This window comes from Pseudonaja textilis, chromosome 2 (genome assembly GCF_049901715.1).
Source record: "Pseudonaja textilis isolate UNSWEBS1 chromosome 2, rPseTex1.2, whole genome shotgun sequence".
NCBI classification, from domain to species: Eukaryota; Metazoa; Chordata; class Lepidosauria; order Squamata; family Elapidae; genus Pseudonaja; species Pseudonaja textilis.
The window spans coordinates 110,662,024-110,676,095 of record NC_141991.1 but is presented as its reverse complement, the minus strand read 5'-3'; the positions used below and the strand labels follow the sequence as shown (position 1 = coordinate 110,676,095).

Below are 14,072 nucleotides of genomic sequence, written 5' to 3'. Positions count from 1 at the left end.
TCTAACAACCCTGCTGCTTTGCTTCACAACTAGAGCAAAAAAGGCTGTAAAATCAGGTGTGACTCATTTAATAACCATCTTCTAGTGACAGAGCTTCTGGGCCCAATACAGATATTGAGGATTCTCTTTCTCTCTCTCTCTTTCCCTCTCTCTCTCCCTCTCCCTCCCTCTTTCTCTCTCTCCCTCCCTCCTTCCCTCCCTCCCTCCCTCTCCCTCCCTCCCTCTCTCTCTCCTCCTTCCCTCTCCCTCCATCTCTCTCTCTCGCATGCACGTGCACACTCTCTCTCTTTCTCTCTCTCTGAATTTAATTGCTTGTGTGGGCCAATCATAAAAATTAATAGAGATGATCTGGAATACAGTAGACTGATAAATAAAACATGCCAAACTGACCCAATCTGGAAATAAATAAACAAATCTGTGATTTCTCATATCCTCAGATTATTAAACAAGCTGTTGTTGAGCTCCGTCTGCAACCTGAGGAGAGTTTTGTTTTGAAGGTGGTGCAGCTAGAGGAACTACTGCAAGTCCGACACTCGGTATTTGTGATTGGAAATGCCGGCTCTGGCAAGTCACAGGTGGGAACCCTGTATCACCACTTGGGGTTTTTTAGTCAAGGGCTCAGGTGTGAGTTCAGTGTCATCACCAAGGGCCAACTGGAAATAGAAATGTTTTGCTTAAAATTGGTTTTACAGAACATAGTCCCAGGTCCGTGATCATGATTGTGGCTTTGGTTAGGTGAACACCCTGGATAGACTGCATGATTGCATGATGCTTCCTTCTCGATATCTGGGAGCTATTGGCATTTGGATAGGGAATAACAGACTTCGGCTAAACCCTAGCAAGCGGGTTTGGGAACCTTCTGACTCTATGGACTCTTCATCTTTGGTCCTGGTTGAGCTTATATTCCCTCAGCTAGAACAGGTGCACAATTTGGACACTCTCTAAAAATCTGGGTTTCTGCTGGAAAAGCAGGTAGCAGACATGCCAAGAAGGCCTTTGCACAATCCTGGATTGGAATGTCCTCTTTGCAGTTACTGAAGCTCTCATCACCCCCTGTTTAAACTACTGCAATGTGCTCTACACAGGGCTTCCCTTGAATACTACCTGGAAGCTGTGCTTGATTCAGACGCAATGAAGCAAGTACTTATAAGCTCGTCTTGGTACATCCATGTAACATGGTTGTGTCAATTCATCCTATAAGATCTGGCAGAGTCCCTTTCACAAAATAATCCCACTTAGTGGGAACCAGGGGTCATGTCCCTGCCCCATGAGACATCATTTTCCGCTGGTTTAGATTCCCCTTCTCTATTTCTACAGGGCACTAAAAACCTGGTTCTTTCCCCAGTCATTGACCAGATCCCAGGATGAGCTCATATATAAGGCCTTTGAACAAAACCTGAGCTAGCTGGCCTTAGTTGCTTCCATGATTATTATTATTTCTGTTGTGTTCACCTGTTTTGTTTTTTTATGGTCTGGGATTACATATTACATTATAATACTTTTAATTCCCAGTTTTTACATTATTTTTTCAAAATGTAAGCTACCCAAAGACTTCCTTGCAAATTAGGCAACCATATATATCCAACATCCAATCTGGGTCAGTCACCAGGACCAGACTCATGCTGGAGTCCACCAATCCAATCCAATATCTTTGGAGGTACCAATGGTGGAGCTTTCCAAAAGTATGTCGTGGCTCTGGGTCTTTTGCTTAGGCTGGTTCAAAGTGGCTTAAAATTGAAATCCAATATATCTGGAGGACGCCAGATTAGTAATGGACCCAATAGTGCCAACATGATGGACAAAGCACTCAATCTTTTCCTTCTGGCAGGTATTAAAATCTCTGAATAAAACTTATCAGCTCATGAAGAGGAAGCCTGTAGCTGTTGATCTTGATCCTAAAGCTGTGACTTGTGATGAGCTATTTGGCATAATTAATCCAGCCACAAGAGAATGGAAAGATGGTAAGAAACAATATAGCTCCTTTCTGGAGATTGTAGCTGAACAACGTTTTTTATTTAAATTTTTGTTCAACTACGATCTCCAGAGATCATAATAAAAGTGATTATATGAAAGCTGAGAAAATAGTACAAAATAGCAGATGTGTACATGAATGTGCATAGAAACATCGAACATTTGTTTCACATAATAATATTTAAATTTCTTCCCTGAAATACTACTATAGTGGCACTATTTTTTTTTTTACAGAATTAGAGCCCCGCTGAAAATAATAATAATTACAACTCATGTATCTTCATTTAGTATAACGGCTTGCTTAAGAAACTCAGAGATATTTCATTTGGGAAAATTACATACTACAGTTATGAACTTAAAACACATTCCTGCTGTTTAAAATTCTAATGCTATCACTTTCTAAAAAGAACCCTTTGTTACGTTGTGTATAAATTCTTCCCCACTTCAGTTATTTGAGCCAACATCAAGCAGGACAAAAAAAACCAGGATTATTTTTTTTATCAGTTGTATATTTGATTACAAATCTCTTTGTACTATTTGACATAAAAAGGAATGATAGCTGCCAACTCTTATTAGGTTTATTTTACCAGTAATGATTCAAAGAAAGGGTTTTTATGTCGTTTCCACCTCTTTTCCTGTTCGAATTCTCTGAAACACTTCTGAAATTATTTGAGATCAATCCCATTGGAAGCAGCTCCAACACTTTGAAAACAACATATGAGCCAACCAGTTCTTTATTAAACTAAGGCAAATGGTTTTTGTTGTTGTTGCTGCTGCTTGGTATGACTACTGTTATGCAGGTGTGAGTTAGCAAAAGGAGAGAGAAATAGGAAAAAGGAAACTCAATTCTGGCCTGGAAATGCAGGTACATAGGGGCATGATGATGCAGTGATTAGAATGCAGTACTGCAGGCTACTTCTGCTGACTACTGGCTATCAGCAGTTTGGCAGTTCGAGTCTAACAAGCTCAAGGTTGACTCAGCTTTCCATCCTTCTAAGGTCAGTAAAATGAGGAGCCAGATTGGTTTTGGGGGCAATAGGCTCTGTAAACGGTTTAGAGAGAGCTGTAAAGCACTGTGAAGTGGTATATAAATCTAAGTGCTATTGCTACTCCATTACACAGACTGGTAGGCTGAAGTGGCTGCCAGCCAGCCCTCTTGTGGGGCACACATAGAAAGCAATCCCGTTAGTCCAGCCTTATTTATAGATGTTAGGGGCTAGAACCCTGGGAGGGACACCCACCTGCTTAGTTGCTGGAGAGATATGCTGCTGCTGTAACCCAAAATTGGAGAGGGGAAGAAGGAAAGGGGAGAAAAATGGGGTGGGAGAGAAAAATGAGGAGAGAAAATGTACTATAGAGTGTTGTAGAAGGCAATGGCTGGAGAGAAAATATGGACAATTAGTGTGAGTGTATGGAACATTTTTTGGTGTCTAGTCAGAGAAGCTAAGTTGTAGAGGGATGACATTTTTACCCAAGGTCTCAGATGGGAAAGAGATAGAGAGAGCTGCCTATGGACAGAGGATTAGAATCTTTGGCAAAGCTGTAATCTCTGGGGAAGGATTCAGTAGAAGACTCAGAAGGAGCCCAGAACAATGATCAGCTGGGCAGATCAAAAGGAAGGAGGGGCACTGAACCTACTCATTTGTAAATGTAACCTAATTTTTCCTTTATTCCCTCTACAGTTACTAAAATGGAGGACACTAGCATGGTCTCCTCTTTAGTGCACAATTTAAAATTGTAGTGAATGATGACATCAAAGCTCCTTAGCTTCACCTTCTTTGGGGTAATCTCTGTCAATTCGAGTGAGCCTAGAATTTAGAAAGCAGGGGTTTTCCCAGCTGAGGAAATGGCCCAGCTGCGGTTCTGCAAGAGATCTACTGATTCACCTGGAAAAACAATTAGAGTTGTGCCAGGAAATAAACTGACTCAGCTGCCAAACAAGGGAAAAAAAATACTCGATCACAAGAATGCAGAGCTACCTGGAATGGCATAGTACCTTGTTTGGCAATATCTTAAAAAGATACGTAATCTTGTCCTAAGTAAAAGTTTATGAAAATCTTTGGTCTATCCAGTTGGAGTCTTTTTGCCCCCATTCACATTTACCAGCTGAAAATATCTGTCCCTAATTCTCTTTGTGGGGCAGCCCCATATAGAGCCAGAAAGTGGCTAGGTGATCGCTCCCCCAATATGATTTTAAAACACCAGCTGTGTAGAATGTAGCGACTCAATTACTGTCTGGAGTGCCTTACTGTTAATATTCGTGTACAAAGCCCTGAAGAACTTGGTTACTTTAAAGAATTATCTCTGCTAATGTCAGCAATTTAGATACTTATGCTCTTCAGGCCAGATTCTGTTGGTTTGCAAATCTGCTGAGAATACGCTACTGAACCCTTTTTATAGCAGTATCTGTCTTGTACAAAAATTCTTCTTTACCATCCGTGAGACTGAAATGGGCCCATGATTTAGGTGCACTTTGAAAATTGTTCATGTCGACTTTGCCAAAGACCAAATAGTATTTTTTCTGTTTTCTGGATGATGAACTGATAGCACATTACAGTTTGGGGATTTCTATAAATAGGATGATAATCACAAATAGTTTAATAATCTTATCGGTCAATGTATGCTGATATATCTTTTTATCAGCTCTGTGCCTTCTCTCTGCAAAAACTTTACTGCAACTTGAGCATATATGCATGTTATAAAATTCACTGAGAATTTCTCTGTTCTGGACAGGCTTATTTTCAACTATAATGCGAGATCTAGCTAATATAACTCATCGCGGACCTAAGTGGATTGTTCTAGATGGCGATATTGATCCCATGTGGATTGAATCTTTGAATACCGTGATGGATGACAACAAGGTCAGCACAATAAGCAAGGGATTCAATCATTGGCATCCACTTTTATGAAATTAGGATGTTGCATTGTAACATTTCTTCCTTCCTAGGTGCTGACCTTAGCCAGCAATGAGCGAATCCCACTAAACCCCACCATGAGGCTTGTGTTTGAAATCAGTCACCTAAGAACAGCAACACCTGCCACAGTGTCTCGAGCAGGAATCTTGTATATCAATCCTGCTGACCTGGGCTGGAATCCGTAAGTGCTGGCTCCCTTTGAAAGTGTATCAGTACATCCCTTTTCACATGAGGGATGTATATCCCATCATAGATCAGTTTAAGTCCTCAGTGATCATATGAAGATGTTGTCAGGGATCTATTATTGCACTAGTCCCGATTATTCTAGTTCTAATAGCAAGTTACTTGCTGCCCAAGAAAACCGTGGATAGTTAGTGTTGTATGAGACAATATAATCATGAAAGAAAAATTTCCCTTGACCTGTTTCCTAGGTCCTGGAATCTTTCTGTAGTGCCTAGATATTATTATTGGGTTAAGGGCCTCCAGCTCCTATGACAGCATAAGTAACTTGTGAAGGACAAGGTCTGCCTCCATGATGAGCGCAACATTATGATTTCTCTCTCCCTCCCTTGGGTTGTGAAGAGGGGAGAGAAATGAATTCAGGTTTTAGAATAAAATTGAGAAGGTGGGATGAGATATTATTGGTAAAAAGCACTAATTGGTCAACTATTAACTATAGATTGATTGTCCATTTTTGCTTCTCCTTTTCCTTTCAAATATGTTGACTTGTTCTTCAAAATAAGGAGCATCTGATGATTTATTTTTACCAAAAGGTGTAAGTATATGTAATGTAGTTTACACAAAAATGATTAGCTTCATAGGTAACTACCAAAACACATTGCACATACCCTGATGGTATTTATTGAGTAGTATGTGATCTCTTTCTCAACAGCTAAATGTTAAATAACTTCCCTGTAATTTAAGTGGCATTCCTGTAAAGATGCAGTGTAAGAGGGGGGAAAGGAGAAGAATAAAAAATATCAGTTGATGTAGAATGTACATGTTACATGCATGAGAATGCATATTCAATAAGTAATTTTATGTCACTACACAGAATAGTGAGCAGTTGGATTGAGCGCCGAGAAGTGCAATCGGAAAAAGCTAACCTGATGATCTTGTTTGATAAATACTTACCTACCTGCTTGGACAAACTGAAATTTGGATTCAAGAAGATAACCCCTGTTCCTGAAGTGACTGTGGTGCAAATGATTCTCTATTTACTGGAATGCCTCTTGACACCAATCAATACACCTCCAGATTCTCCCAAAGAGTTATACGAACTCTATTTTGTGTTTGCCTGCTTCTGGGCTTTTGGAGGAGCAATGTTCCAAGATCAGGTATCTTCAGAAATGAAAATGACTAGGCTGTCCATTACTATAACTCCAGAGTTATCTCGATATAGATGTATGACTCAATAAGCGACATTCAGTACACAGAGTCCATTTTTCTATGGGCCTTTTCAAAGGTTTCTGCACTGACAGAATTGATACCAAAATCACTTCCATCTTCTTATAGTTTAACATTTCATTGGTATGTCATATTGTTTACCAGAACTCTTTTCAAGGTCGCACGTCCTTTAGATCAATGGAAATAGTGTGGTTGGGTCTCTCTAGCCCATCTTTGAAGAAAAAAAATCATATATTCAACTAGTAGTACATTTGCAGTCATTTGAACCCTCACTGAGATGAATGGGATTTGTGAAGTTAACCCTGTTTATCACAGCAGTTGATTCAGATCATTCACTCAGATTATGCCTGCATTTATTTTTTTTAAACTCGTTTAGCTTTGACAAATTTTGTTTTGATGTTTTATTATATTTCCTGTGGTCGTCATGCTTTCAGAACATATTCTAATTTAAAAGAAATTTAAACTTAAAACCATAATAAATATGCATAACTTTCTCTGCAGCTTGTGGATTATCGTGTGGAATTTAGTAGGTGGTGGGTGAATGAATTTAAAACAATAAAATTCCCATCTCAGGGAACAATTTTTGACTACTACATTGACCCAGAATCAAAGAAATTTATGCCATGGACTGATAAAGTGCCACAATTTGAATTGGATCCAGATGTCCCACTGCAGGTAATTTGCTGAAAATAATTCTACTTCTGATATTGCTTTTTTGAGAGTATTTCTGCAGTACTCTGAGACAAAAATCAGCCTGACATTAGCAAATGATTCTGAATGTACTAACCCAGACAAGTTCAGGAGAAATACAAATTGTTGATTTATATTCTACTGGTAATCTGAGATAGTAGATTCTTGGCATGTTCCAAAGATATCTACCCACAGCTTATATCTAAATCCTTCAAAACAATAATTACCACAGCAGCAAAACTGGGTTTTAAAAATGAACAAATAGTATGGACTATATGTATCAGATAGAGTAAATGAAAAGTAAACATTTACAGTGTCTGTTGAGGTAAAGTTGTCATGAAATATAAAATAGAGGTACTGCACAGATACTATCCTATCGGGTGTTTGTATCTTCCTGTGGGTAAGCAATGTATTTGTAGAAGAATAATGAGAGTGGGTCATTCCTAGAGGAAACCAACCCTGACTGCCCTTTGGAAGGAGAGATACTGAAGTTGAAGCTCAAATACTTTGGCAACCAAATGTGAAGAGGGGACTCATTGGAAAAGATCCTGATGTTGGGAAAGATTGAAGGCAAAAGGAGAAGGGGATGACAGAGGATGAGATGGTTAGATAGTGCCATTGTTGCAATGAACATGAATTTGGCAAACTCTGGGAGACAGCGGAGGATGGGGGAGGCCTGATGTGCCATGATCCATGGGCTCACGAAGAGTTGATTTAATGGCTGAGCAACAATGAGGAGCATGTGCAGAGTTAACCCAATCCCACCATCTTTGCCAACTTCATCATTTTTTTGTCATGACATATACACAGTTATCGCACCTCTTTAAGGTGCTTTTAAGTTTTGCCTTAAAGGCATAGTTTTGCATTTCTGCTAACTTTGGAACTTCTCTGAACTTCCTGATCCCTTCCTTTTATCCATGGTTAATGTAAGGGCTGGCACTCAGGACTGGTTTTCTCTTCTGGGATTGAGAACACGTTGTTACTGTTCCACTTTGGCCTGCAACCACATCATCTATACTTACAGAGCAGTTATCCTCTGATTTTTTTTAAAAAAAATATTTTTTCCCATTAAATCAATTTAATTAATGTAAATGTAAATTTTAAAACAGTTAAAAAATCAGCTCTGAGGAGTGGAGATACAGATACACAATATTTTTGCTTGGAATATCCTATTAAAACACAGCTGAGTTTTGCCAAGCCTGTGTGTACATTTATTTTCAAGGGGAGTTCTCTCTAGCCACCAATGCTTCTTTTCTTAGAAACTATTTCACTATTCAGTTTCTTTTAAAATTACAATTCAGATGTTTTTTTATGATTGAGGTAGATGTCATAGAGGGTCTGTTTTGCAGGCTTCGATGGTCCACACAACAGAAACCATCCGGATTCGTTACTTCATGGACTTACTAATGGAGAAAAAATGGCCAGTGATGTTAGTTGGGAATGCAGGCACTGGGAAGTCAGTGCTGATGGGGGATAAGCTGGATACTCTGAACCTGGATGATTATATGGTGCAAGCTGTTCCCTTTAACTTCTACACAACTTCAGCTATGCTGCAGGGTAAGAGGATTGGATGGATTTTCATTCTTACCAATTAAAGGTGCACAATCTCAGCCCCCCCGCCCATCCAAAGCTACAGACGACCTCCTCAAACCCTTGGTTGCATCTCTGCAAAAGTGGTTTCCAAATTGTAACCTTAATGCAAAGAAATTGGGTAATAATTAAAGATTTATGGGAATATTCTGGAGAGTGAGAAGTTCCCTGAGGATGGGCCACAGCACGAGTTGAAAACTCCAGAGACTAAACCCATGGTCCCGGTGACTGACCCAGATTGGATCCTGCAACATTATCCTGGGACACGAATGTTTTCCTTCATTCATTTATTAGAATACATAAAAAGGGAGACTTTGTATATTATGTGAACTAAATATCTCTTGGAGTACTTATTCCCAGCAAAATGCTACTTTATGTTGATTTAAATATTTCATATTGCTTAATTGACCAATATATGATATACAGGAAAAAGTCCTTGTGTTTAAGGGGAAGAACAGATATTATTAAAATGAACATTACTTCTTCAGATTAGATAGATAGCCAGAATTTCATTATCAGTCCAAAGCCACCCTCTTGAATGATGAAAAAATAATTCTATCACTGATACAATCAAGCCAACATTCCCTAATTTTATTAGCATTCCCTAATTTTATTCTCACTTGATGAATGGGACTACAAATCCCTCCATCTTGGAGCAATTAATAATGCTGTAGGCCTAATGGGAATAGTATTCCAGAACATCAAAAGAGGAACAGGTCTCCTGTGTTCCAGGTCTACTGAATACTTGCTATTTCAGAAGGATACTCCTGCTCTTTTCCACTGCCATTATTAAGCGCAGCATATCTGCATCCTAGACAGATTGTGAGGAAAGGTATTTTAACTGGTTTGCTTGTACAGATCGAACTGATACGGGACTTCTTGTTCCTTGCGTTCAAGGTATCTTCAAGTTATCGTGTAGGTTACTTGCCTCCTCTGTAAGACTTTGATGCACTGAAGAAAAGCTGCCTTCCTCAAGAACATTACATAACTAACTTCTACTTTTGAACTGGTGCATGACATGGAAGAATATTTGACCAGATCATTTAGATAAAGTTCAGTGCCATCAGTTGATTAATGGTCTTCCATTTGCACAGCTATTCTGGAGAAGCCTCTGGAGAAGAAATCAGGACGTAATTTTGGCCCCCCTGGTACCAAGAAGCTGATTTACTTCATAGATGATATGAACATGCCAGAAGTTGACAAATATGGCACTGTGGCTCCTCACACCTTGATCCGGCAGCACATGGATCATGGGCATTGGTATAAATACATTTTTATATATTGACAGTTACTATGTCTGCATAGCTAGACAGGCTGACAGAGAACCTCGGGCAAAAAAAAGGGACTAATCTTCAGGTTGAATCTTTTGTGTTTTTTACTGTATTACATTTATATAATATTATAATATATTGTAATACAATGTGTTGTAATGCATTAATGTATTATAGAAATGGTATGGGTGGAATGTTATGCTATGAGTATGATGCCTGTATGTTTAAAGATATTAGCCATCTTGTCTCCTACATGTAGAATAAGCTAGATATTTTCATAGACCATTGATAGATATGTTATTTAAATCTTGGTTGTGCTTTTTTTAAAATGAAAAGATATCAAAACCCTTCATTCTTTGTTTATTTTGTATAAAAGACAGGAAGACTATCTTAAGTGTAAGGGAATAGCAGAGCATTGCTTTCTCAAAAATATTGGGTCAGTATAATACCCTCCAACTTGCTCCTTTCCATTAGGTATGATAGAACCAAACTGACCTTAAAGGATATCCACAACTGTCAGTATGTTGCCTGTATGAACCCAACTTCTGGATCCTTCACTATTGATTCCAGGCTCCAGGTACCTAGAGGGTGGTTTCAGTCAAAAAATAAAAGAGTCTCCCTTACATTACAGTTTCTGCTTTTTAAAATTTTGACTAAGCTGTAAGCAGAAAAAGTGGGAGGGCTAAGTTTAGAGAGGGGTTTTTGTTGTTGTTGTTGTTAAGAGGCCTATCCAGCAGCATTGCAAGATGTTGTACATTGTGTTTTGTTGCAGAGGCACTTCTGTGTGTTTGCAGTGAGTTTCCCCGGTCAGGATGCCCTAATGTCCATCTACAGTACCATCTTAGGTCAGCACCTGGCTGCTCGGAATATCTCAATGGTCGTTCAGAAGGTTAATCAACAGCTTGTTTCTGCAGCTCTGGGTAAGCACTCAAAAAACAGCATGAACTAATAAAGCAGGCTTTCCTGTTAACGTTCTACTCCTCAGCATCTTATTCATATTTGTAACCAGCATGATGCTGAAGGTTTTCAGATTCAGATCTCTTTGTGCAAAGAAAGTTTGTGAAATGGAAGCAACAGTTAGCTTGTACTGTATTCTTGCCTGGGGGAAAAAAGGTACAACTAGCTGAATCAGTGGGATGGAATTTTGCCCGACATGATTGCCAACAGGTCCTTCCTCCCTTGGATGCTACCACATCATTATCATTTTTCTTTGGAACTGCCATCTTTTGTTGAGTCAGGTTTATTCAAGTTCCACTTAGCACTGTCAAATTATTCTAGTTAGGTGAGTTTGTAGGTGTTATGAAAACCCCAGTTTTAATTAGATAACAACTGCTGTAACTTTTCAGACCTGGTTCCTATTATAATTTAAAATGAAATACGACCAAAGCAAAAGAATTGTAAAATATGACAAGACTTTTCAAGAGTTCTACACTTTTAATTAAACAATTTGGAGATCAACCCACTTCATTGCTGTTTGTTGATCCTGACTGAGGAATTAATCATGAATAACCTGTTTCTTATCTCAAGCAGCTCCATGAATTTTTGGTATGATTATGGCATGTTTCTCCATAACAGGTTTACATCAAAAAATTACATCAACATTTCTTCCTACTGCCATAAAATTTCACTACGTTTTCAATCTCCGGGATCTCTCAAATATATTCCAGGTACAATATCATTTTTATATTTTGGTATCTGTGAATTTTCCAATACCTTGGAATAAATATGGTACCACACAGATCACTTGTTTGTGAAGCATTTCCTTGAAGCTATATTATAATAAATGCTAGGAATTGGGAACTCAGTTTCCTTGAGATGTTCAGGGTTTTAGATTTCACAAGCCACGATCTGCATGATGAATATATGTAGGGAATGGTAAAATCAGTGGGAATCAGGAGGAACCAACTTGCTATCTCTCATATATGTCTTTCGATACAGCCAATTTAATAAAATAAAACTGGCCAAATGAACTACACCTAGAGAGTTTTCTTTGCCCATGTTAGTATTGCTACAATTGCTAATTCGTCTTATCAAATTAAAAAAAATAGCCTTAGAACTAGAGTGCTCTATGAATTATTGAGAGTAAGACTTTCCACAATTATCACATTCTGTTAATCAATGGACACTTCCACAGGGCTTCTGTCCGAATTAAGCTATCCCTATTCTGGCTTTAAGATTTCTGATATTATCTTTCCTTTTAGATTTTTTTTCTTATTATATGTTCTTCTTTTATTATGACTGCTCATTGCATGACCAGTATGAATACAGCATATTTTTTTACACTGGTACCCTCCATTTTAACCCTTTTATATCAAGAGGGCACTAAGTTGAAAAATAATAGAATAGAGCAGAGCAGAGCCGAACAGAGTAGAGTACAAACAATACAATACTATCCTGATCCAAGAAAAACTAGTATATGTTATGACATCATCTTCTAGGACAGCTTCCTTTGACTGATGAACAGAAAGCCATTTTGAGTTCATTTAGAATTGCTGAAGTTGCTTTTGCCTTTATAATAATCTGAATATAACTTTCTTAATAATGCATATTTCAACTACTTAGTCACGTCCTTCCATATATATATATTGAAAGGTAAATATATATATGCAAATAACCTGAGAAAACATCAACTTCTCTCCCAATTCTTAAAAAAACTTTTACAAACATTGTCACTGGTGATTGTTTGCATACAGTTTTTTCAATATATATGAATGGATAAATATGTAGTTTGCTAAGATAGATTTACATAGAATAAAATATACTTCCGACAGCTGACTACCTATAATAGCATCATTAATAACTTTACTTTTACTTTACAGAGGTCTGTATATCTAAGAATCAAACAAGGAATTTATTTATTTTTATGGCCCTTCCCTCTCTGAGTTCCACTGATGTGGCATTACAAGTTCGATTAGGGGCATATAGTACAATATACTACCAGATTAACTGTTAGTAAAGGCTATGTATCGTGGAAGCATTATCTATATTAAAAGATTGAGCATAATCCTTTGGAGAATTGTTTTTCTGAGGAAGTATTATTGTGCCAGAGCATTTTTCACTGGCACTCATGTGGAGGCTATAGGAATAGAATGGAACAGAACAGAACAGAACAGAGCAGAACAGAACAGAACAGAACAGAACAGACTAGAATAACAGAGTTGGAAGGGACCTTGGAGCTATTCAAGTCAAAACTTCTGTTTCATCAGGAAACCCTATATCATTTCAGACAAAAATAAATTATAGATTTTTTGAGATAATTGGAAATAGACCATGGGAGTATATTGTCAAGTATCAGTTATGATGCATCCTTGTCCTTAATGGGGATAAGAGTGAAATGCATCTCCCTATGATGTACACCCACATGCTGTATATAAGGTAGTAGGTGGGGGAGAGATAAAGAGATTCATACTCAGAATATTATTCAATCGTTTCCTCTTTTTTGTTGCAATCTTTACTGTGCTTATTGTCCTGCTTATAAGGCTCATTGTGTCAACTTCAGCCTGATCATTTTAGGTCAGAGTGACCACAACCCCTCATTTCTTAAGACCTTGAAAAATACCACAGAGAAATTTAATCCAAAAGAGATACTGCAATTTCAGCAACTATGCTCAATTCCTCCTCAGTCAAACAATACATAAATTTAAAGTCTGCAGATGTCTCCTTTACTCCAGCTTAGTTCATGTCGGACTTTAAATGTCACAGAGGCAGAACATCCTGATTCTGGCTTCCCTCCGGTGTGCCTCTCTCTGGGAGATCTTTTCTGTCGTGCCCTTTGAGAATATTGGACACTAATCTCCAGATGGGAAAAGAAAATGGGTAAATAGAACGGTGGCCTTGGAAAGAAATGAAATATGGTTGTAAAGATAAACTGCATTAAAGATGCTCTCGGAAAACAGTGGCAGAGGACCTGCCTTAGTAACATACCTAGGAGAAGGCAACCCTGACTCTTTTGTCTTTACCAGGGACTCCTGTTCTCCAATCACGAGTGCCTCAAAATACCATCAGACCTAGTCCGGCTGTGGCTGCATGAAGCAGAGAGGGTTTACTATGACAAACTCGTGGAAGATAAAGACCAAGAGACCTACATCCGGGTCATGACAGCAAATTGCAAGAAATTCTTTGAGGTGAAGGAACTATTGATGCTACCTCTCCGCCTCTATCCTCTTCTCTTCCTCCAGTTGATATTCAAAAGTGACTTTGGACTCAACCAGCATGTACTTGTCCAATA

General features: G+C 38.4%; 1 protein-coding gene across 1 annotated transcript in view; it reads left to right on the top strand.

Moving 5' to 3' along the window:
* Window positions 1-14,072, top strand: part of DNAH17 (dynein axonemal heavy chain 17) — a 137,070-nt gene that overhangs the window by 68,819 nt on the left and 54,179 nt on the right. The window contains exons 40-51 of the mRNA XM_087924917.1: window positions 438-575; window positions 1,829-1,961; window positions 4,705-4,832; window positions 4,919-5,067; window positions 5,941-6,223; window positions 6,795-6,968; window positions 8,333-8,540; window positions 9,668-9,833; window positions 10,319-10,421; window positions 10,617-10,764; window positions 11,420-11,511; window positions 13,807-13,968. Coding sequence (XP_087781043.1) covers window positions 438-575; window positions 1,829-1,961; window positions 4,705-4,832; window positions 4,919-5,067; window positions 5,941-6,223; window positions 6,795-6,968; window positions 8,333-8,540; window positions 9,668-9,833; window positions 10,319-10,421; window positions 10,617-10,764; window positions 11,420-11,511; window positions 13,807-13,968 — 1,884 coding nt within the window. The remainder of the gene's footprint in view (window positions 1-437; window positions 576-1,828; window positions 1,962-4,704; window positions 4,833-4,918; window positions 5,068-5,940; window positions 6,224-6,794; window positions 6,969-8,332; window positions 8,541-9,667; window positions 9,834-10,318; window positions 10,422-10,616; window positions 10,765-11,419; window positions 11,512-13,806; window positions 13,969-14,072) is intronic.